The following is a 24492-nucleotide window of genomic DNA, read 5'->3' as shown; positions in this document are numbered from 1 at the left end:
GTATCCGTCGCGTGCTCAATTGTCTTTTAAAATGCAAACAGCCCTTTCTAATGTATTACAATACAGCCAAATAAAAGGTCGAAATGTTTATTACAATCATATAAGGTTTGTAGCACGAAATAAATTTAGAAAAATAATTTAAAATCCTCAATTTTTTCGCCGCAAAAATGACAGCATTTATATTGTGGAAAGTGCAGGCAAAAGTTTGAAACGCACTGTACCCTGTCTGTGTCATCACGGTGTCAAAGTGTTAGTGAGCAGAAACGGAGAAGGTCGTGCAAATCTTACTGTGAATTTTATTATCCCGAATTTGCCTCGCTATCAGCAACAAACCTTCACAAAACACGAAAATAATGTAAGTAAACCGTTAAGCTGTAGGAATAACATGTTATTTTCTTGGGGAAAATGTTTTCCCGTCCTTAAATTGCGATTGAAAATTTCGTCATGAGCTAGCGCTACGCAGGGGGCAATTCCAAGATGGCGGCCATAGAAAATGGAATAGAAAATTTTTCTTTCCACTGGCCTGTCCTATTTTTTTTTTGTCAGTATGGTTGCTATGCACCATTACTGGATCTTGTTAGATAACAAAATGTGAATGCTTTTTGGAATGAAAAATATTTTTCAAACAGAATTCGACTACAATGTAAAATATTTATTGTGAGTAGCACTGGGTCACTTATGCAGACAATTATCGATTATCTACGTCACACGTATTGAAGCGTGTTCTCCACGCTGAAGTGCTTGCTATGATTGATTTTTCCTTAATGAGTCGGCGCAGTGCGGTTGCATGTTTGAAACAATTTTGGATCTGAAACACAATGCGCCATGTTTTCTTTCACAGGTACGGAAATCGCCCACAGCCTGGTAACGGTGGTTTTAACCGCGGTGGAATGCAGGGTGGACGCCCAGGTGGCCCCATGGGTGGTGGATTCCGTCGTGAAGGTGGAGCTGGAGGCTACGGGGGCGGTAACGGTGGATCGTTCGACCGTCAGTCCAACAATGGAAAGAATCTCCGCAACGTCAAGTGGGAACCGGAGGATCTGACACCATTTGAGAAGAATTTTTATCAACCATCCGCCGGGCTCATGAATCTGACCGTGGCGGACATTGAAGGCTATCTGAACAAGCATCAGATCACACTGAAGGGTCGTGACGTACCCCGTCCGAGCATGGAGTTCGAGGACGGTGGTCTACCCGTGTATATTATGGAAGAGCTGAAGCGTCAAGGCTTCAGCAAACCCACGGCCATCCAGGCCCAGGGTATGCCGATCGCGCTGAGCGGTCGTGACATGGTGGGTATTGCACAGACCGGATCTGGCAAGACGCTGGCATACGTGGTACCGTCGCTGGTGCATATTCAGCATCAGACGAACATTCGACGGGGTGATGGACCGATTGCACTGATTCTTGCACCGACCCGCGAGCTGGCCCAACAGATCCAGCAGGTAGCGACGGACTTTGGTTCGCGCGTCAGTGCAAACAATACGTGCGTTTTCGGTGGCGCTCCGAAGGGACCACAGATACGTGATCTCGAGCGGGGTGCCGAAATTGTGATTGCCACCCCGGGACGATTGATCGATTTTCTCGAGCGCGGTATAACGAACTTGCGCCGCTGCACCTACCTGGTGCTGGACGAAGCCGACCGTATGCTGGACATGGGCTTTGAGCCGCAGATTCGAAAAATTATGGGCCAGATCCGCCCGGATCGGCAGGTGCTGATGTGGTCAGCCACCTGGCCAAAGGAGGTGCGCAATCTGGCGGAAGAATTTTTGGCCGACTACATCCAGATCAATATCGGATCGCTGAATTTGTCGGCAAACCACAACATCCTGCAGATTGTGGATGTGTGTGAAGATTACGAGAAGGATCAGAAGCTGATGAAGCTGCTGACGGAGATATCGGCCGAACCGGACACGAAGACCATCATCTTCGTGGAGACAAAGCGTCGTGTCGATGACATAACGCGCATCGTGAACCGTAATGGATGGCGTGCCGTCGCTATTCATGGCGATAAGTCGCAGCAGGAGCGTGACTACGTGCTCAGCACATTCCGTAACGGACGCCAGGGCATACTGGTGGCCACGGATGTAGCTGCTCGCGGTTTGGGTAAGTTTTTACGTTCCGCCAGCTGCTGGCATATTCTATCTAGCGAAACAGTACATTCGTATCCTCCATAAAGTAAAAAATCATAGAGAAACATGAGTTTTAGACTAAAAAAAATCCTATCCAAAATACGAACGGTAAATGTAGAGACTGACTTCTCGGTTGGCAAACCTTGGACCTCATCCTACCTCACAGTACTTCTGTAGAATGAAATTTGGACTTACGTTTTGTAGAAAAGCGTTTTCAAATTCTCCGACGGACAAATATCCTGTCAGTTGCCGCTTACGTACTCTGGGGTTGCAGAGATGTCTGTCTGCATGTTTACCATTAAATTAAAAAAAAAGAAAAGAACAATCATGTTTAATCCTGCAAGAACGCATACCAATCTCTTGTAATTCCACATACACACACACTGTTCATGTTCCGAACACACTTGTTCTTTCAATCATTGTTGGGATAGTTATTCTGTGTGTTCATTTGCGTTCCTTGGAGCCAATGAACTTTCTCTAGCAATCTTACATCATCTGCAAGACAAGAAGCGTAAAGAAAAGCAACCCCTTAACATTATTGACCAAACTGTGTATCCTAAACTGACCGACTATACTTCATTGAGACAAAAAAATAGACCAAACTCCAAACCAAATCAATAGAGCGCGACCACCTTGCTGCTGGTTGTTGGCGATTCGTTGGTTGAACGAAAAAGCGAAAGCAAAACCTTGTCAGTCATCTGATTACTGGCCGAGATCCTGATTTATAAAGCGATGTAGAATTGTAAGCATAAGCGGACAGGGAGAGAGTGCCAATGGGTTAGATAATAATGTGTGGAGCCAAAACAGACATACCGTATCCAAAAAATATCAAAGGTCGAACAAAATTGCATCGAACAATTGCTGCAATATACCTTCCTTACTACATAGCTTTTCCCCAGAGCTGTTGAGCCCGAGTTCAAGCGATCAAGCGGCAAGACACACCTGCTTAAAGGAATATTCTTCTGTATTTGTTTGGATCTATTGTGGTTTCTATTGCGCCTGACTCTAGAGGCCGTGGGAGCCGCGAGAGCACGCGAGAGATATGTGAGACGATGAGAAAAGTGCAAGTGCAATAATGTTGAATTTGTGCAAGGTTTTATGTATTTCCTGTATTCACAACCACGATAAAGTAACGCAAAAAATTACAGCCCGATCACACGCATCGCTAGAAGCTTTTTAGATGGCAGTTGCTTCCTTCTTCCACAGTTAGCAGGTAAGTATGCATAAAGCAAATGTGGCTTATTTATTTCTTTCAGCCATAAAGCCGAGGACGAACAAGGATTCCGGTCTGTGTTGGGTAAACTTTAAATTAATCTTTTCTCTCCAAACATATCGTGAATATCAGGAAAGATATAAAATACAGTAGCTATAAATTGCATGATGGCGGATCGCTGGTTTTTAGTATCCATCTACGTCGTAACCATCCAGTTTTGGGTATGGCATGAAGGATGCTCCAACAACCACCTTTCCATCATATCGATTATGGACAACGTTTCTCTCTTACTCGCAGCTGCTGTGAAACGCACAGAAACAAATATGGAGGCAGTTTAACAAGCAGTGTGCTTTGCTTGGCCGCAATATTTCAAACATTCCATTAAGCATTAAGGGGTTGCGGTGTTTTGGTTTTTTTTCCGGCCATGAAACAAACGGTCCCACATGTTTAAAACAACGCGTGGTGTGTTATTTTCAACATGTGAACAGTTGCTTTATGAGTTGGAGAAACAGCATTACGTTTGCAATGAAAAAATGGGTCGGGTTGAGTAAATTAAATAATCAAAATTAGTATTAGGTAATTTAGCTTGATTCGTGTGGTAATTCTTCCTCCAAAAAGGAATAGTATAAGAGTTTTTGTCCTTAGAAATTTTAAACATATCAATTTGTGCATGCGGCAACAGTTTTGTAAATAGAATGTTACATATTCATATTAGATTTCGATAATATCAATCATCGAATTACTTAATTGTATCCTATTCTATTGAATGAACAGAACGCAATCAAACCAATGGGTCGTTTTTTTTCAATTTGTTCCAGAAAATTGATAACGGCTCCCCTTTTGACATATTGAAATGCTGTTAAACTCTTCTCTAAAACTTTCCTATCCCATGAATCATCATATTAAATATCATACTTTGAGATGATGCAGTGGGATCAAGTATGGGGTCAAACAAGGTCAGTGTATCTTGAAGGAAATTTTAAATTTAATGTAACACGAATCAAGCTAAGGAGCCCTAATGTATTTAAGTATAAGCAAAAAGCACTCTGCCGGCCGCTATCGGTCAGAATGTCAGAATAGCGGTGATATTATATGCTTGAAACTTTAAATACCCTCCAATTAATGGTGTCACCGCCCTGCTATATTAGTATAAGAAAAATGTTTGTTTTTGGTTCCTTCATTGTTAAGTTACATCGTTTCCTTCATCCTACCCTGTGTCGTCGTCGTTTGTCGTATGTCAATCCAAAGCATTTTGTGTACGATAATGAGGGATGATGTACCAGGGAAAGAGATGCGATTATTGCTATTCCATTACAAAAAAGAACTAACCTAAACACTCTGTCAGATAACAGTTTCTTTCGTTTAACGACGTATTACACTTACACACCGTTTTCTATTGTTGCTGTAAGAGTTTTCTTCATCCACGCATAAGGACACTTGCATTTCACCGCCTATCTTATCACTTGAATGCGTACACGGTTTTGATTGGATGAGTTTTTGCTCTGTATTCCGGTCATGGGGCAAACATATTGTTTCCGAATTGTCGCAAATCGAGGACGATTTATATTTGTTTTCCGCCCCCGTTTAAAAAATAAGTATTTATTATGTTATGTTGTGTGTTTGAAATTTTCATTATGACATATAGAAGATGAACAGATGGAATCATCATCAGCTCAACACGTTGTGCAGAAAAAGGGTTACGTAGTGTTGTACCTGTGTCCTTTCATTTTCCTTCTTTCCCATATACAGGCTGCTGCTGTAAAAATTATGACCCTTGATCCATGTGATGTTAAGGGAGGTCGTTGCAAATTCTGCACGCGATCTAACGAAATATTTGAATATTTTATCATTTCCTTTGAGTTTTGTTTCTGTTTGTAAAAGAAGGTATTTCGGAAGTATGTTTCGCTGGTTTTGCTCATTTACCGCACCGCTTTCCGTGTTTCCAACCATAACATATCAGAAATCATAATGTTATCCAGCAGTCAGTACAGTACCCTTTCTACTGTGTAGTCTTCCCGGGCATATAGTGTGTAATGCTGATGATTCTGATCAAACACAATCACCTATTACTTTCTCTTCGGACAATATATTCATTTCCCTAAATCTGTACAACATGAAAGCTCGACCACTTACAACCAGATTAATCTATTATGGTTGTGCTTTCCCCTTCCTTCCAACAACAAAAAAGGTGTGTGAATTAATGATTGTGTGTGTGGTACGGCGTAATAGGATGTGGCGTACAGAGTGATAAAAAGTTCCTTAAGAGTGAGTGAAACGTTCCCAACACAAACCACTAGATATGAAAGAATCTGAAAGAAACTTATGCAAATTGTATGTTTGATCTCCCGGCCATTTGTTTGACTGTACAAAGGATGAAATCGGTTTTTTGTTATACACCTGTCTAAGGACTAAAGCAAAATAGAATTAAGAATGACTGTAATTTGGTTTCTAAAAAGCAATTACACTTGTTGCAAGTGTTTGTTGTAAGAGTAGGATATTAACATTGAAATTGTTTAGTATAGGACCCCACCACCAAAGTTACTGTTGTCTTCCTGTGCTCCGAGACAGGCTGTGCAACTTGGTTGTAATGGATGATTTGTGAGATTTGGTTAAAGAACTGAAGAATAATGTTATCCCACGCTGCTAACTTTCACATAATTTTTGGTTCGAATCTTCTCTGTTTCCGTCGTTGTTGCATTTTCTAGGCTATCGGAACAAATTATTGTGCAACAATTATGTCGTGTTACTTGAAGCTTGCCGCGTGACACAAGATCTAAATTATTTTCCCATTTTGATTCTCCGACAACAACAAGCACAATTTCTATATTAGCCATTCCAAATCAAACTTTTAGCCCTACCTGGTACGGTATCTTGCCGTATCTCTATCTATCATAAACTTCTCCCAAAAATTTTTTTTCTCACAATTCCGATGGCAAACAATTCTCTTTACGTACTACTACTACATCTTTCCTACTTTCCCAACAAAAACCTTGTTACTATTTGTGTGTACTACTACTGCTACTCGCGATCCGATCTTCGGATCCAATTCTCTCCAATGTGTGTTTGTGTACCCCCGAACATACCGTATATCAATTATAATAAGCAAATAACACAAGCCCTTCCCCCGTGTGTCACATGCCTCCAGATGTGGAAGACGTAAAGTTCGTTATCAATTACGACTATCCGTCGAATTCTGAAGATTACGTGCATCGGATTGGTCGAACGGGACGCTCGAACAATACCGGCACCGCTTACACCTTGTTCACCAACTCAAATGCCAACAAAGCGAACGACCTGATCAACGTGCTGCGCGAAGCGAATCAGGTAAGTCTTCGCTCCACACGAACCGCTGCGAGTTGCGCCCTGTTTACCCCGTTTTACAACGGCTTGGACAATTTACTAACATAATCGCAATTCTTCTCCCTTTCTCTAACACTCTCTTGACTTATAGGTGATCAATCCACGGCTTGTAGAACTGGCTAAACCGAACATGGGCAAGGGTCGTCAGCGGTACAATAATCATCGCTTCGGCGGACAGCAAAACCGTCCACCACGGGATGGTCCATACGGTGGCGGTCCTCCACGCCATGACGGTGGTGGTGCTGGACGATTCGGTCAACGTGACGGCGGTGCGCCAAAGTATGGCGGTATGGGTCGTACCGATGGAGCGGACAAGTACGGTCCGCCGCGTAGTGACAATCGTCTCTCGATGTACGGTGTAAACGCGGGTTTACCACCACAGACGCTTGGTGGGCTGGCGGCCAGTACGGCCATGGGAGGCGCTAAGCCACCGAGCGTTGGTGGGGTAGGTCAACGCCAGAGCCGCTTCTCGGCACCACCTTCTTCGGCAACGGCTGCAGCCGCCGCTGCTGCTGCCGCATTTGCCTCCAGCTACCACCAGCAGAGCAAATATCCTGGCGCACCATCGGTCGGTGCGGGCTTGGCCGGTGCGCACCCTTCGGCGGGTGGCGCTAGTGCGGCAGCAGCATACGGAAGTTCCGCCCCTTCGTACAAACCCCAACAGTCTGCGGCTGGTAGTGAAATGTACGGTAGCAGTGGTGCGTACAGCGCCCGGTCACAGCCATCATCCGCACTACCGTCGGCAGCGGCCGCAGCAGTTGCTGCTGCCGCGTATCAGTACGCCGCAAATGGAGCGACACCCGCATTTGCTTATCCGCCACCCCAGGTGGTACTGAATTAAAGAGAGAGCGAAAGCTTTTCAAAACACATCCCACACCGCACATATTAGTTAAAACACACACATTTTGCACATTTTCTTCATAAACCCAACTAAACTAAACGCGATATAATTTAATGTATTTAACTTAAAACGGAAACAAGATGTTATTTCCATTTTGAATTAGTGTTGGTTAAACATTTACATTGAATTCATTACCTTTTACGTTCGGCAGATGGGTGGATGAAGTAGTTTTAATGAAAGCTTATATCCCATCGGTCAATAGTTCAAAGTACGTGCAGTTTGGCCATTGTTGCTCGCAGTGCAAGGATAGAATATTGGACGAGAAATGCTAACGCGTTTCGATATATATACTTCCATTCACTTTAGAGGACTTTGATCGAGAACACGATATTGAGTGATATATATCTTCGTTTATTCTTTAGTTTTGTACTGTAAAAGTATTTTCTATATGTAATGTTTAAGTTCTTGTCACAAACCGAGTATCTACTGCGGGGGGAGTACGTTACAAAACTCAAACGCGTAGAACGATTTACATTTCACCTGGCTATTTTCAGTGAGATCAGCAGTCAGAAGAAGTGGCTTCAGAATCATGATCGCTCGTTTAGGAGCCGTGTTTGGAATGCTCAATTATTGGTCCAACGTAAAACCTCGATTGTATGCCGTTTTTCTGCTGTTGTTCTATTGAAGAAAAAAAAACTCCCCATATACTTAGATAATTCCACAATTTTACACGAAGATGAGGAAGCAAATTAAAACGCGAATTGTTGACTTGAATCTTCTCTCTGACATCTACCTGTTACCAATTAATTGGTACCTTTCTCTCTCTCTATGATTGTATGTCAAGAGCAGGTCTTTGTGAATGTGAATTTAATGAAATTTACGTTTAATTCCACGGTATCGTTTTGAAATAGCTTATAAATTGTACTTTGAATGAAATACACATCAAATCAACAAAACAGTGTGCGTGTACCGTCGACAGCAGCGTGGATTTTCACACAGTTGCAGTTAGTACAGTAGTAACAACACAACCAAACAAGTGACAAATTTTTAAATGTAAATATGATGTAGCAGCAGCAGGATGCAACCACGCAACAGTAAAAATCGGACATCATGCCGGAAAACGGTCGCGCCTGTGTAGGTGGGCAGATCGATGGAAGCCAAATCTAAACCAACAAACGGAGAAAAGTAGTAAAAGCCCTGAAAACACAGAAAACACAAGTTGAAATTTAAAAAATGTCAACGATTATCTCTTTATATACCTGTCAGAATAGAGACTTTTAACAAACTAACATTTAGCACGCTACTCTACTACCATCATCAGACAAAAGATGGCGAAAACAAAGGCAGAAAGTGCATACAAAAAGGAAGTAGCGAATTTATACATGTATGTGTGTGTTGGGTAGATTATAGTGCACTTTTCGTGCATCAATGGTGTATCATTTCTCGACGTGAAAGGAAATATGATATTTCCCTTTAAAATTTGTTTTCAATATATTAGAAAAAATCAACACACATAAACTCACTCAATTGTGAATTATTCAAAACAATATCTTGAATAAGCAAAAGTAATGCAAAGCAACAAAAAAAGAAGATAAATATATGACAAAAACTTTTGAATTAATGCACATTGTAAGTCGAAATAATACTGTAACTCCAAAAAAAAAAAAAAACAGTGTAACAAGCGGAACAACAACCGTCCCAAAAGTAATTAAAGGGAGGTTTTTGGCACGTTAGTTGCTGGAGGAGTAATGTTTATTTTGAATGCACAATAAAGGATTGATTCATGGCAGTTGTGTGGTGTGTAGTTTTTTGTGTGTACATCCGAAGAATATTCGAGTTCCCTAACGAACTACTACCATCTTATCGTCTTTTGTATCATGTACGGTGTATACTTATCAGCGTTATCCGGTTAATTTGGTGCAGCATAAGATGAAAAAGATACTGGACGAATTTGAAATTGCTATGCAAAATTTTCATGTCGATAATCACTTGGAACGTGCGGCTGAAGACGTCTGCGAAAATGATCTTGGAAAATGACACCCCGTAAAATAATGTATCAACAATATCACAGGACACTCTGCTTTCCTGGCAACATCTGCCACGTTCTCGGAGTCTCGAAACCGATCTATGATTTTGCTAGGTTTGGTACGAATCCCTCGATCCCGATCCCGATCTATGATTTTGCTAGGTTTGGTACGAATGTAAGCTACTTAATGTCCTTTTCTGTCATCATGCTACCCATTAGGATAGAACTGTTTAGTAACATCAGCTCGATAAAAAATAGTAACTTTTTTATTTAATATAAACCAATCCAGTGCTGGTTAATCTAATTTGCTAGATGATGGAACAACTTCGAAGAGCACTTGTATCATAAAGGTGAGCTTATCTGTAATTGAAAGAGATGATTAACATAGCAACTTAGTTCATCAAGCATTTCGATTCTAATACGTACTAATCCATCGAGGCCGAACTTTGTAGTACACAAACGGCGTGTACACCAACACTCCGCTCAGGATGAACCCAACGGCGAACAGATACTTCGGTGAAGGATCACTAATAACTGGCACAATCGACAGGAAGATGGACACGGCCAGCGTAATGTATGGCACGATCAGGGGCACCTTGTACGGCCGATGTACATCGGGCTGGGTACGACGAAGAGCTAACAGTGCCACGACCGCCGCACCATAGAAGAACCAGATCAGGAACGATGCGAACTCGATCAGCGTTTCGATGTTGCCGACCAGTATGAAGGCAAGCGCCAGCACGCCCTGCATTGCGACAGCTGGTGCAGGAGTTGAACGACGCACGTGAATGTACGAAAGAGGCTCCAACATTTGGCCCTCCTGGCTGGCAACGTAGCAGAGGCGCGTTACGCCAAACTGAATGCTGAGTGCGCATCCGAACGTGGCGAGCGCAACTCCCAGTGGAATGAGAAACGAAAACGAACCGAGTGCACGATCGCCGAAATCGATACCAACCGCTTCCGAGGCGATCATCTCACCCATCGACAGCACGGTCATGTAGGCCAGGTTCATGAACACGTATAGTCCGGTAATGATCGGTACGGCGATTATGATTGAGCGTGGAATGTTTCTGTTGGTGTGGCAGAAAGCGAGCATATTAGATAGGATTCTCTTTTGTGAATGTCAGTGGTTTTAACTTACACCTCCGGTTTTTTTATCTCCTCCGTGATGGTCGTAACGCTTGACCAGCCATCGTACGCCCACAGTCCATTGTAAAAGGCAAGTGCAATGTGACCGGGGCTGGTGTTAGTCCCTTGAAAACCACCGGCCAAATTTTCCGTATTACCAATCGCAAGCTGATAGATGCCGCCAAAGATGACCACCAGACAGGCGAACACCTTGCAAAACCCGAACACGTTGTTGATGGTGACGTACAGTTTCACACTACTGAGATTGATGTAGGTGATAATCCCTACAGTGGCAGAAGATTAGCAAGATTGTCATAACGGTTTCAACGGTAGAGCATGGGCGCCATATTACCTAATCCTAAGATGCCTATCAGCTTGATCAGCAGATGCAAATCCTCGGCCGGCATATACTCCAGCCCAAGTAGATGGCGGAATGGCAGTATCGAGTACTCGGCAAACGTCAATATGATGACGGCTATTTCTGCTGGTCGAAGTATCATCACATATACCCACGCGCATATGAACGAAGGCAGCGGACCCCAGAAGGAGTGGGATTTTTTAAACGCCTCAATAAGATAAGCATACTCAGCACCGGACCGAGGCACAACCGTGCCCAGCTCTGCAAAACAAAGTGCCCCCAGAAGCGAGATTCCACCACAAACGGTCCACACGACCAGGCAGAATCCGACACTGCCGGAATAGCGTAGGGCGGCCGTTGGAGACACGAAGATACCGGACCCAATCATAACGCTGATGATCACGTTAATCGCCGACATGAGGCCCATTTCGCGCTTCAGGCCGGCGGCAGCCTTAGGTTCTGCGGCGGCCGTCATGATGTTCGAGAACAGCCTGCCTTGCCGAACACACAACTGCACACTACTAGTGCAAGGAACCCTACTTTCACTGTCCCGGGTGATAAGACCCCGCGCACACACACACACACGATCCTTCTATAGCGCCTAGCAGTTCAGTAGTCGTATGCTAAAGCGTTTGGTGCGGCACATTCCAGAACACGGGGCACGGGAGGCACTTGACATTTCCACTTGGCCGTGGCGTGTAGAGATCTGTGCAGAGGAGAAGAGAGTGCAGATAATGCTATATCGTTTCGTTATCATTGATGGGATATTTTGCGGAGAAAGCATTGTTCCAGCAACCAGGATCACAGGAAGGGAAAATCGTCAACTATTGATGGCAGCGCACGTTGACAACAGAGAGCGAGCAAGACGCAAATGATGAGCACATGGTGTGTATATTATCTTATCGCTAGAGGTCTGATGCTCAGGTACGGGAAACTACTGCATCTGTCACTGGCCTGAGGAAGTGATACGGTCAGTCTAGAACTAATCGTTCAATCGATAAGGCTCTCGCTCTGCTACATAATGCTAACACCCTGTTCCCTGAGGTGATTTATCGCTCGAACCTAATCCATCAATTAAAGGTTCGCCTTATCGCGCATATTCTTCAGGAAGATAATCTGTCCAATTCGAGGTCATCGCTGCATACTCGGAGTTGGTTATCGATGGTTGATTGATGGAAGATTTATGAGAAGCATTACATCTACTGTGTTGGGTTCTAATATCTAAAACAGCTAGCAGAACTGCAGACACGTGACTTCGTGTAGCTAATGCTTCTTTTAATAGCAAACCGCTTCAAACTAAATCTCAGCGGATTGGCTAAAGCGTTTATGGGTCATGACTCGAAAAGATGCCAAGCTCAGTGAATTTATTTTAAAAGGAGCGCCCTGTTTACACTATCCATTATCGACCACGCGTAATGTTTGCCTGCACTTAAGCTGCTTAATGTCGCAATTTTCAGCATGATTTGTCACTGAAAACCTCCCCAACAAAATCGACCTAAGAAAGAGTTCTTTTGGAATGCTTCTCCGGTGGACAGAAGCGGTAGAGCTATCATCTGCCTTATGATCACGGAATGATCACACAGGCTAATCTTAATTGTGTCATCTTGCGGAAGTTGCCAATTTTGTGCTGCCGTGTTAGATGACTGGGGAAGGGAAAGCAAACTTCAACTGTTGAAGATGCTCCGTTAAATTTGCCACGAAGACGTTGGGCATTTATAAATAGGTCCTCCATGCTGAGTACACACCGAAAAAAACTCGATAATGTTTCGTCTGATTCGTCTATTACCACGGTTTGGATAGCAAAAGGTGCTGATGAATATGCGTGAAGCCACCCGAGCCATACCATGACGCTATGGCTCGTGGCTGGCCTATGGAAGTTTGTCACCACTGCACTGGTAAAGGAAATCGGAACGATGGAAGCGGTCGTCATCATTAATTTGCCCAAATTGACACTATACACTCTATCGATTGGGAGTGTATCGGAGGTAGGCCAAGGGAATAGGCGTGCGAAAACTTGTCAATCCACCGGAATGATGGATCAATGAAGCCTAGTAGACGACAAGCGTCCCAGTGGGGAGCAGTTGGTGGTCGTTTTGGAGAGGTGATGGAGGCCCCATTAGCACGATAACAGTTGTCGTTTGAATGGGGCATGTGCTCTGCCGTTCGATGACGACAATCAACAAAAATCATGTGCGTACGATTGGACGGACGTTTTGGTGGGGAGAGACGCACGCACCGGAGTATAATTCCCGGGAAGTGAAGGGAAGGAAAAATCGAATATAATTGACTGCCGCGGGGTTATAGAGTTGGAATCGTTTAAGCGTTACGGTATGACCTGTTCTCTAGTGGCGTGTCCCTCCGACCACGTGCAAAAATAGTGGAACAGTATCCACGTTGCATCGAAGCATTGAGCTAATGAATGGGATTAAATTGGAATTATTCTTGAAGTTGACTGGATCTCTTATGACCTGTATTGTACTTGATTATCACTAACAATTGACACTTCCGTCGCTATTGACACTTGCACCGAAGTAGACGAGGTGTGTACTATCTTGCTGGTATTATTTAGAAGATGCGCTTCAATCGCATTTAACCGTCACTGTCAATCTGCTCCAGTCAAGAACTACCACTACGCACATCTTGAACTATTGAACTGTACAGCTGGCGAGTTATCACCACAATTCGCTTTGGGATGTTTGTTTCCTCCCTCCAAATTGACCACTGATAACAGTTCCATTAAGCACGACGGATGAAGACCAAAACAAGAGCTCCGTCTCATCAGCAGTATTCGAGGTAATTGTCACTAAAACTAGCTCCACAGTCCACTGTATGTACTTTATGTACAATTCCAATATCAACAAGTTCCAGTAATGGAGTAATAATAATAATGGTCGTACCGTTTCAGATCACCTGCGCGATTCGGTTAATTGACCGTTAATGGCGATATGGTCAAATCGCAACCTCGCAAATACACTTGTATCAATGCACCAATGATAAGAGAACACGAACCCCCTGAGTCTAGAGAGGTTTTTGTACGCCGGCTCGAGAGATCCCGACGATCCGCTGCTGGGAAGCGACAGTGTGATACTACGCCGATGTCTTGACGACGATGCACAAGAGGATCGCGCGCTCGCTGCGCCATTGCGCCCGTCTGTGGTGAGCATGAATGATGATGTACCCGGAGCATAGAATGTAGTGCTTGTGGAGTTCTTTTTTTCGTCACACTCTCTTTAGGCACGTTCTCCACTTACAAGCACACATGCTTTGCCTTGAAAAGGCCGGGTGAATTGGTTAAGGTTGAATGAGTTATGCTACCGATTAATGCTCGGTGCGGGCGAACAGCGTGCGTTTGAGCGGTTCCCTGCGGTGAGCGAGCGAGGATGAACCCGTGGTTCGTGTGAATCTCGGCTGGTTCGGCTAATTTCTTATCATTGGTGGGCTATTGTGCTATCAATTGGTTTCGGAAGTAATCTTTGATGTGTTACCGTTGGATGATGTGGACTGATGCGCGCTGGTAATTTGGTGAATCGTGTAAGAGCTGAGGTTTGCGAAGTAATTTTTTGGTCAACTAAATGGAGTAAAATAAGTTTAAAACACTTTACCTTTACTGCTGCTATTACTGGGCTATTTATCGCTCTTTTTCTATGCCAACAAGATTTGTATGCAAATTGAAAAAAAAATCTAATAAAAAAGATCACGCGACCGATCTATCCTTCGAGTGTGTATGCAGAATAATCAGGACCAAATGGAATAAATGGCGCAGCAGGACGTAAAGAATTTGCAGCAAAAAAAGGAATAGAGGGACCCCTTTTCTTGTTGTTTTCTGCACACAAAGGCAGACGAAGAAGAGCCCAGACACCAGAAGAATATTTGCCAAAAGGGGTTACGCTTGTTGCTTGTGTTTCATGTTCTTCAGGACATACATCCTTTCAAACAAAACGTAGAAGAATCAAGGGATTTGTGAAGGGTTGTTCAGGTTTTTTTTGTCTACAAAGGAGTAGAGGAGCCTACAACGAACAAAGCTTGATATACAATCGTTATTTTTTATTCTTTGTTGTTAACTGTTAAAAATTGGTTGATTTCTGTAATAAAACAGAATAAATGGATTAAAATGGAATTAAGTAGTGGTTTTTGGACAATTTCTGCATATTTACCTTCCATTTCCTTCGATTCGCTTATTTAAAAAAACGATATTTTTAAATATTAATGAATCGGATAGCTTACACCCTTCCAATTTCAAACCGATCTAAACCTGCACCATTGTTGGCAACACTGCTTCGCCCTTTGACAGCTGGCAGGTTGTTGTGTTGTGAAAAGGAGTAAACAAACACGATTGTTCCCATTGGAATTGTGAATTTGGAGAATTATACCGCCTAAAAATGACTCGCCACGCTAGAAATTGTACTGCCGGAGCAGTTTATACGTACCACGAGAAGAAAAAGGATGCAGCAAACTCTGGTTTCGGTACGACATCCCGCCGCATTGGGAAGGATTCGGTGAAAAGCTTCGACTGTTGCTCGCTGACCTTGCAACCGTGTCGAAATCCAGTAATAACGTATGTATTGCCTAGAAAACATATCAATAAGTTATAAATCAATATTAATAAAACCCCTTCAATTTCAGCAAAGATGGTTATCTGTTCGATAAGGAAGCCATCCTCACCTACATCATCTCAAAGAAGAACGAATACAGCCGCAAGATGAAAGAGTACGAGAAGCAGGTCAAACAGGACGAGGAAGAGGAAACTGCAAAGGCAAACGCAGAACAGCAAAAGAAGTTGGATCGGTTCATCTCGACGGAGAAAAATATCGTGAGCAGTAAGGCTGTCATACCAAGCGGTTCGTATCGCCAAGATTTATATATTTTAACGATAAAAAGTCATTTACACGTTTACTCTGTTCCACTTTTTTTCAGTAGAAAAACCTAGCACCAGTGGAGCGATTTCGAACGTGTCGCTGGGCAAGCGAAAGGAGCTGCCCAGTTTTTGGGTACCGTCACAAACACCGGCAGCCAAGGTGTCGCGCATCGAAAAACCAGATAGCAAAATCTATTGCCCCGTTTCAAACAAACCGCTGAAAGCTAAAGATTTGATTGAGGTAAAGTTTACGCTCGTAAAGGATCCGTCCGATAAGAAATCGCTGATTGCAAAGGAAAACCGATACATGTGTGCGGTGACGCATGATATCCTGAACAACTCAGTACCGTGTGCAGTGCTGAAACCGACGTAAGTATCTGAAATTACAATACATATAACTATGCTCTAATTAAATGACCTTTTTTTTGTGCTGCCATGTTAAAAGCGGAGACGTCGTAACAATAGAATGTATTGAAAAAATCATCAAGAAAGACATGATACACCCTTTGACGAATGAAAGGCTCTCGGAATCGGACATTATTCCACTGCAACGTGTATGTATTCTCAAACGAAAGCTTCTTTTATGTTTGATTAAATAATCTAATTGTTCGTTCTGCAGGGCGGAACTGGGTTCGCAACGACCAACGAGAAGCTAGAAGCCAAAGAGCAAAAACCTTGTCTGCAAGTTTAAATTAGTGCAATTTTTCTGTAAGCAAATCCTTTTTTTATTTTTTTTTATTGTTTCACTCAAAACCAATACTTTTTATCTTTTCTGTTGGTTTACTTAAGTAAGGATTTTAAACTCAAATTTTCAACCACTCAACATAATAAATAAAATGCATTAGCTAAGTTCAAATGTACATGCAAAAGAAATCGTTGGTCAATCATGCTAAATTACAGTAAAAGAGAGAAAATCACTACCACTAAGTACCGGGAGCAATATCGAGGTCAGCATCACCAGGTCAAACAACCCCTGACCTCGGGATGGACACAATCGGACAATTTCGTAGAAAAGGCCACGGTCATCGAACAAATAGTGCATATATGCAACCACGGCAAAAGCTCAACCAGCAATGCGTCATATGGTTATAAGTACCCGGTAATAGCCTCCTCCATATCACAGTATGTTGCAAGCCTGGACGCCGACAATTGTCATCTCATCCCATCTTTCTCTACCCCACCACCTCTTTACCTTTCCACATACGGACGGATGAACAGGTCGGTACAGGAATGTTTGTCATATTTATCTTTCCATATAACCGTTCATAACGGCACACGCGCGAGGGCTATTGAAGCGATGGCCTTGCAGCGAACGATCAGAACAGTGTGCAATGGGTGTTGCAGTTCACAGTTGCGAGCGATACATATGGGAGAAAAGCAAACTACTATCGAAACAGGAAATGAAGCCACGCTATTTGTTTGAGCGTTTGTAAATTTGAAGCACGGGACTCACTTGTAGGAATTACTCATTTGAGGTGGATAAAATTACAGTATGATGAACAAGGCTTTTGTGGAGAGTACCAAAAACAGGTAGTTTTATTGTTAAAACATGCTTGGTTCTATGCGCGTCATACTAAGCGGGCAACCTGATCTCCCTATTGCTCCATTATTCTGCCCGTAATCGCAACCCTTGTAAAGGTTGTATGTTTTAAAGTTTTGCACACACATACACTTCCTGCTGCAACTGCCACTCCGGCTGCCTGCCATCTAATCGTTCTGAGACCGTGAACAAGGGTAGAGAAAGGGTTAGGCAAGTGTGGACGACCTTCGACGATAGTTAACGTTTCTAGCCCGCACGGACGGTGACGGGTGCCGTAGTTCTATGACCGGTTTGATAGTGGTCGTAGAAGGGTAAACTCTATTGTTGTTTGGTTGCATACGAGGTTTCGTCAAGAGACGTGGGTTGTGATAGTGCAGTGGCGTGTTTTCGAATACCACAAAGCAGTATTGCAATTGCAATTGCAACTACAATCAAACGAGAGATAGGGGCCAAGAGGAGTGTTGGAAAAAATATATGGAGTGTACTTTTACGTTCCCACGACCGATGGGTTGGCTAGGATGTACATTGATCGCCTGAAAAGTATGCAATGAATACGAATGGTATATCAAAATTCTTCCACAAAAGATTTATTTATCAGAATTGTATGTACTTTATCAATAAAATCTCCTACATGCATGAGAGTTGATAATCGTACATTTGTTCTACCTTTTCTGCGAGGCTCAAACTTCACGTTGAGAGGTTGTTCTTTACCCGTTTTGTACAACATTTTTACAACCGTTTTGGAAGATGATGGAGAAGATGAAGATGATTCTCCACTTGCAAGCTATTTTTCCACTCACAACTCCATTGCTGTTTTTTCCTACCACTTTATTTGTGTATGAAAAGCCTCTTAGCTTGTAATAATACACACACAAACCCCCTTTTTATACACCTTACCTCCTTATCCAACAACCACACAGCTTACGAAACGTGCGATTAACGAGCTTCTTTTATCGAATTCCCCTCATGACTTCGCCTCATTTGGCCCCAGCCTCCCTTTCACGATCATGGAGGCTCGTGTTGCACCGTCCAATTGCCACTGGCAGGTTGATAATGTGTGCACGCTCGCACAAAGCCTTTGGCAGCTTCGGAAGGCAACTCTATGACTTAGCATGATAAAAGCCTCAGCTCAGTTCCACCGTGGCGGTGCTAACGCAGGCGAAACACGAACCTCTTCCTGCGCTGCGCTCTGTGTTCGGTGTTCATCGATCGCGGTCCGCTTGTTCGCGGCACACTGACAAGCTTGCGATGCTGGATTAGGGTGCATTTTGTAAGTGGTTGTTAGTGGTGGTTGGCATCCCACCCCAACAGACTAGTTGACCGATGCAGCGCGTTTGTGCTTGACATTAACCTGAATCAAACTGCGCCAAGCAAATGGTGTGGTGCAATCGGACTCGGAACTTGAACTTGAGACATCGGTACATTCCGCACATTCTGTCTCGCCAGTGCAACGAAGCACACCCCACCTGCTGACTGTTCGAACACACAGACGCACACACACACACACTCACTTTACGTGTGCTTCCTGTGTCCTGCTTTCAGTTAGTTCTTTAAACGGGGTTTAGAATAACGCTTACTGATGCGGTCGGTGTCGCTGGTCGCGGGTTTGTTTTGGTTGTCGTTTTCCGTTTTTGCAACAACTGGCCACATTTCCGTGTCACCGAACACGTGGTGTTTAATTAATTGTTTGTGTTTGCAGAATAAAAAACAACGGCGTTAAAGTGGTGTGTGAGAAGCGAATATAGGCAAAGTGGCGCGAAACTTTGCAACCGTTAGTGGTGCATCGATATGCTTATCAGTTGTGCTCGAGTGATACCGATTAGTATCGTTGGAAAAACGGTAGAAATTTTTCGAGTGAAAGGAAATGGCAATTGGAAATTATTCAGTGAGCCATAAGCGACGGTTGATAATTGTGCGTAATTGGGTGTTTTCTTCGGCGATATATTTCCAACTGTTTTGATTCGCCGACGGAAATGAAATAAAAGTTTTATTTCCATACCAGTGCCTCCTCCACGCCAAACAAAGCGAATGTGAAAGAGGAAAAGTGTGATAAAAAATGTGTCTAATTTAATCTTTACTTTGTTGTATCCAAAGTGCAACAGCATTTTGTTATAAATTATCGTCGATCGCGAAAAAGTGCTAAGTGTGCCTCCGTTCTTCTCCTCGTCGGATCAACCAGTCAATCCCGCACCTGAAAGGCCATGAACAGCAGGAAAAGGCTTGTGCAGCGCCGGAAGATACAATTTACAATGAAAACCCACTTCAACAATCGTACGCATACGATTGATTGAGGTAAAGCCACCAAACCCGTCAACAAACCACGTGTGCGCTGCTGTGCTAAACGGATTTGTACGACGATTTTCGTACTTCCGTATCCTTAGCTTTCGTGGAGAAAACAACGAAAACAAACGAAGAGAACGAGGTAAGAAAGCTAGAAAAAACTTTATTAAAAAATGCAATTATTTTCATCTGGAGTGTTCATCATCTGATCATGGAATGATGGCGGAACTGCTGGTTCGTCGTTGTATGACGTGAGTTTAAAGTTACGCAACCTCACCAGGCCAAGACAATTGATGATCCAACGAGACGAACAAGGGGAGATCTCCATAGGGGTCTTACAGAGGAATGAGCGAGACCGTTGACGAGTGTGTTCGCTAAAAGCCCTAGAACTTCGAAACGTTCGCGAAAACGGCAAAACAACCATGAGGGGCATGATTTAATCGGAGGCAGTTTGATAATTAATTCTGATTTTTTTTTTACTTCATGAATATTATCAAACACGAAACACTAACCCTCCTGGGGAGGTATTTTTTTACATATGTAATTATAAAGCAGAGTCTGTAAACGGTAAAATGGATACACGAATGGGTGTATGATGCGATCCGGATGCTTCGATGTAACCGATTGTGCAGTGCAGCGAGAGTTGGGAATTATTTATCCGATTCATTCATCGTTCGTGATGAATTGACCATTCATTGTGTTCAGTTGCTTTTACAAACATTTTTTCAAATAAATCGCTGTATCAGAAACTAGGTTTTCACATAAGATAAAATAATGTTAAATGTCTCTGGCATCTCCCTCAAACATGGGCACCAACTTAAGCTGAGCTAAAGAATAATTAATTTCACCTATTGAGATTCAATAACCCAACTGTTTGTTCTATGCTGCCGAACAGTTTTTGTCTTTTGTACATTGTTAAAGTAAATTAAAGAGGATTTTAAGTTGACTCTCCAGATGCTGTGGGCTAGGCTGTTAAAGTTTTGAAGAAATCATCGTGTGAAAGCAGCTTTGGAATTATTTTATCTAAAGTCAATCGGACCAATAACGGGAGAGTCGCCGATTTTCCATGGGCTAAGGTGGTCCCAGAAACACCCGGAAAACTCTGCAAGCAGCAACTAAATCGCGTTAAGCAGAGGTTGTAAATATTCTGACAAATGCCTCTAGAAAGAAAGTGAATTTAAACACACAGTTAAAAATTCATTAATATATCCAATTTTTATTACTAATTTGTTCTCTTAAAAATGTATTTTTTTTCACAATTTTACAATACCACTACCAAAGACATCTCCTGAAAATCTTTTATACTAAGCATCAGGTTCAAATCTAGTCAGTTGCAATAGTTTTGTGTTCGAACCTGAAAGATTACGTTGACGTAGACGAACGTTGTATGCCACGTTGATGCATTCCGCGATGCATAGAATTGCAGCCGTGTATGTCAGTGCCACTTCTCTACACATTTACACACACACACGCACACCCATACATCCACACACGCATGTATTACACAATCGTGCGCAATCGAATCAAAGCAATTAGTCTCATAAAGCTAAAGTGCTACTCCCCTTACACCCTCTCCCTCCACCTTTTAAGACCCACCCACCCAGTAGCGATCGTTTCCCGCGCTTCAAAATATTCACCGCGCAAAAAGATGTTCGCGTGTATCGTATTATCAGTTGCGACCGAGCGAAGGACGCCCGTGGCCCGCGCGTTGGTCCGTTGGAAAGCTTCCAGCTCCAGGTTTTGTTTGTTGTTACGAATCGGGATGGCCGGATGGAGACGCCTGGTCGGTGGATAGGGGTCGGTAGGGTAGCGTTACAACGTAGCGTTACGCTACGGCGTTACAGCGTGGTGCAGCGTAGTTATTTCCCCGGTTAAAACCGCATCCCTCCGGACTGGCTAGAACTTTGTGCCTGTGTGTTGGCAAATCAACTTAAAAAAAGAAGACGGTTGGTATGGTTTGTGTACAAACAAAACAAGCGTGGAGAGGGAGCGTGTGCGTCAGCTTATAGTGTTATTGTTGCAGCTGCAGTTGCAGTTTGTAGCCCCTGTAGCTCTCCCCTTCCCGCGGGCTGGATGCACTTTGTCCACCTTTTCCATGCGCACGCGATCGATCTATTACGTGATCGCGGTCTGTCTCGAACAGTCCATACGCTGGCCTGACGGATGATACCTATAAATCATGCCTTACGCTTACTAACACGCGTGTGCTGATGCCGTTGCACTTGGAAGGGCTCGGGCATTTTTGCTGCATTCGCTACGTGGTGGTGGCTTTCTTTCTCCCCCGCTTCTATACCACTGGTAAACTGTGTTGTGACCGTAACTTTGAACTTGCACGGCACGGGGCTACAGTCAAGGGCTGCCCTGTACTGCATGAGCCGGCTCGTGTGCTCGTGTGACTTTACAGCGTCAACGCGATTACACATTTGCACAATATGAAGTGCCCGAAGTACGGAGTAGAAAAGTTTTGTTTCAGTTTTTCCACTTGAGATATGCGTACTAGAGTGGGCTTGATACAAACGCACGCGCACCCACACACAGTGGGCGAGTGCTCGAGAACCGTACCTCCTGGCATGTTTGTTTGTCTTTATTCTGCTTACTCACAACCAACCGGAATGAATGATGTTTTGAATTGTTTTGTGATGTGCTGTGGTTGGTGCTGTTGTTGCTTATTATGACATCAATGTGACACGGATGACAGATACTACGCGAGGGCGTAGTAGATGTGACGATAATTGTGAGACAGCGTTTAGTACATGTAGCAAAAATAGGGATGAGTTGTCCGAGTCACTAGGAACTGCTTCTAGTCATGATAGTAATTACACTTATATGATAAATACATAATACCCACAGATCCTTAAATTAAGAATCTGGTCATATGAAATCTTTTATTGCAGCCCTATAACTTCACTATTTTCTGTCGTAGTAAGTGTTTATTATTAGTAAAACAGCGCCAGTTTAGGGTTAGACTTCGCCGTTCTTTTCGAATCAACGTAGACACAGACAACCAAAGCACACAAGCAAACAGGCGTTGTAGACCAGTCAATCGCGATTGTATTTCTTGGATTAACAGAGATTATTTTTAGATTAATAATTCTCTTGATCTCGGGAAATGATAAGGCCAAACCATATAAAACCAATGACCAATCGTTTGGAACATTTGGAAAAGGGCCTGCGTTAATTTAAGGGTACTATATTGTCCCTCGAACTCATGTATCTTTTTCGTTGCTAAACGACCTACTAGGTTATGCCGGGCAACGAATGGCTTACTGAGGATGAAGTGGTCTGGATGGAATCAGAACCCTGATTCTGCCCTGTGAAGACCTGCTCCCTTGACACGATTGCCTCTTCACTGATAAACCAAAGATTAATATAGGTATTTAAAAAATATTTCTGAAGAAGCATAAAATCTGTTTTAAACTAATACATCAACCATAGTGTTTCCTGCCGGGAACAAACCGGATGCAATCATCCACCTTTGGTAGACCGAACACGCAAAAGACTAAGGAAAACTTGACGTTTTCCTCTAATTTTTCCGATGGAATGGGGATGCACTACTGGAGTATGGGACCAACATCCGTAGGGATGGCAAAGGATGAAGCTTTCCCGAATCTGAAATAAATCCTCCGAAAAGACTTACGCATTGGGAATGAAAATTTTATAGCAAATCAAACTATATAGTAAAAATTATTAAATATACGGTCCTTAAGTTGAAATGCTAAAAGTAATATTTTTGTTATGAATATTTTATTTGTTTCTATGAATTTCTACGCGTCACTTATTATTATTATTATTTGAGTTTACTGTGTTTACTGAGTTAACGGTATTTGTTCGATTACCTTACAGTCGATGCGATGCACTTTATTGCACTTTTTGATGAATAGCTTCTGCATCACACGAGCAGTTACATTTGAATAGCATCAAAAACATTCCCATTAGCACGTACAGAAAATATAATGATGTAACTGCAGTCGAATGGTGTAAAACAGGGATGGGGAATGTCTACTCACCTTACCACCTGATCCACCGAACAGGGATGCAATGGGACATTATTTCTCCCAAGCAAAGCAGGAACCTTTCCCTGCGCACACATACAGCGATTTGCAAAGGGAACAAAGCTGCGCTCCCATTGTAAGCCAATTATTTGTGTAAAAAGATGAAAATTGGAAGAAAAGCAAACTTCGCATCCCTTACATTCGTAGCTAGCGAGAAGATGCATTCATCGTTAACAGTTCACGACGTCGATGGGTGTCGAAGGGAAAGTGTGGAATTGCGTTTTCATTATTTTTCTGCCCAGGTTGGGTTCGGCCGGTCGGTTGTCTTATTACCAACGGGATCGGAGTGTGTTTCGAGTGCAGAGTAAACTACGCTTCACGCCATCCTTCGAATCGAACGAATACCGGCAAATGTTGTATCAAGGGAAAGGAAGAATGAAGCAGATTTGTTCCAGGATCCCGCGGATAGGACACAGCAACCGGCAGTACCGTGCCGTGTTATGTAATTTGTGTTTTCTGCTACTGAAAGGTCCAGAAATCGGATCCTGGAGCTACCTGTTGTCGATTTCGTTTCCATTTCATTCAGCCTTCGTACAAGGATGGCTGGGCATGAATTGGTCTCATCCACTGTCACGGAAAGGACTATTTTGTTGCGCTTAAAGTTGAGTGGAGAAATTGGGTAATCGCCGTACTGGGTGTAGTGGATTACGATACAGCCAGATAAGAGAAACAGCTGTATTTGTGAGGCATTTGAGTAGCAAAAAAGA

The 24492-nt window shown here is 43.2% G+C and overlaps 8 protein-coding genes across 10 annotated transcripts in view; 5 read left to right on the top strand and 3 right to left on the bottom strand.

Annotated features, from left to right (window-relative positions):
• Window positions 1-24492, top strand: part of LOC126563457 (uncharacterized) — a 420587-nt gene that overhangs the window by 117767 nt on the left and 278328 nt on the right. The window lies entirely within an intron of this gene.
• LOC126561112 (gamma-soluble NSF attachment protein) overlaps window positions 1-24492 on the top strand; it is a 487575-nt gene that overhangs the window by 218826 nt on the left and 244257 nt on the right. The window lies entirely within an intron of this gene.
• Window positions 1-24492, bottom strand: part of LOC126563195 (cold shock domain-containing protein CG9705) — a 186540-nt gene that overhangs the window by 127304 nt on the left and 34744 nt on the right. The window lies entirely within an intron of this gene.
• The window catches only part of LOC126562375 (arginine kinase), a 310846-nt gene that overhangs the window by 252675 nt on the left and 33679 nt on the right, over window positions 1-24492 (top strand). The window lies entirely within an intron of this gene.
• Window positions 219-7546, top strand: LOC126561717 (uncharacterized). The gene is made up of 4 exons (XM_050218024.1): window positions 219-355; window positions 842-2106; window positions 6491-6669; window positions 6797-7546. Coding segments are annotated over exons 1-4 (2196 nt in total). The 5' UTR covers window positions 219-353.
• LOC126562143 (b(0,+)-type amino acid transporter 1-like) lies at window positions 9828-11533 on the bottom strand. Its single transcript, XM_050218570.1, has 4 exons — window positions 11053-11533; window positions 10714-10984; window positions 9999-10642; window positions 9828-9932 (listed from the first exon to the last, which is right to left on the bottom strand). The coding sequence occupies exons 1-4, from the start codon at window positions 11531-11533 to the stop codon at window positions 9868-9870; spliced, it is 1461 nt and encodes a 486-aa protein (XP_050074527.1). The 3' UTR covers window positions 9828-9867.
• On the top strand, window positions 15433-16623 carry LOC126562721 (nitric oxide synthase-interacting protein homolog). Its single transcript, XM_050219289.1, has 5 exons — window positions 15433-15613; window positions 15682-15896; window positions 15973-16282; window positions 16359-16467; window positions 16533-16623. The coding sequence occupies exons 1-5, from the start codon at window positions 15438-15440 to the stop codon at window positions 16602-16604; spliced, it is 882 nt and encodes a 293-aa protein (XP_050075246.1). The 5' UTR covers window positions 15433-15437; the 3' UTR covers window positions 16605-16623.
• Window positions 23285-24492, bottom strand: part of LOC126565954 (EEF1A lysine methyltransferase 2) — a 176464-nt gene continuing 175256 nt past the window's right edge. Inside the window, exon 3 of the mRNA XM_050223154.1 lies at window positions 23285-23342. Within this exon, the coding sequence (XP_050079111.1) occupies window positions 23285-23342 (58 nt within the window). The remainder of the gene's footprint in view (window positions 23343-24492) is intronic.

The sequence above is a fragment of the Anopheles maculipalpis genome, chromosome 3RL, assembly GCF_943734695.1.
Source record: "Anopheles maculipalpis chromosome 3RL, idAnoMacuDA_375_x, whole genome shotgun sequence".
In the NCBI taxonomy this organism is placed as follows: domain Eukaryota; kingdom Metazoa; phylum Arthropoda; class Insecta; order Diptera; family Culicidae; genus Anopheles; species Anopheles maculipalpis.
Note: the sequence above shows the minus strand (reverse complement) of the source record. Positions and strands in the feature narration are given on the sequence as shown.

Bases quoted from the DNA above. Each gene is read 5' to 3' on its own strand.
- LOC126562143 (XM_050218570.1), bottom strand. From the start codon at position 11,533: ATGACGGCCGCCGCAGAACCTAAGGCTGCCGCCGGCCTGAAGCGCGAA. The intron at 10,643-10,713 runs GTAAGTTAAAAC...CCACACCAACAG, and splicing joins GAGATAAAAAAACCGGAGGT to AAACATTCCACGCTCAATCA. The intron at 9,933-9,998 runs GTACGTATTAGA...TTTCAATTACAG, and splicing joins AGTTCGGCCTCGATGGATTA to ATAAGCTCACCTTTATGATA.
- LOC126562721 (XM_050219289.1), top strand. From the start codon at position 15,438: ATGACTCGCCACGCTAGAAATTGTACTGCCGGAGCAGTTTATACGTAC. The intron at 15,897-15,972 runs GTTCGTATCGCC...ACTTTTTTTCAG, and splicing joins TAAGGCTGTCATACCAAGCG to TAGAAAAACCTAGCACCAGT. The intron at 16,283-16,358 runs GTAAGTATCTGA...CCATGTTAAAAG, and splicing joins TGTGCAGTGCTGAAACCGAC to CGGAGACGTCGTAACAATAG.
- LOC126561717 (XM_050218024.1), top strand. The intron at 2,107-6,490 runs GTAAGTTTTTAC...ACATGCCTCCAG, and splicing joins TGTAGCTGCTCGCGGTTTGG to ATGTGGAAGACGTAAAGTTC. The intron at 6,670-6,796 runs GTAAGTCTTCGC...CTTGACTTATAG, and splicing joins TGCTGCGCGAAGCGAATCAG to GTGATCAATCCACGGCTTGT.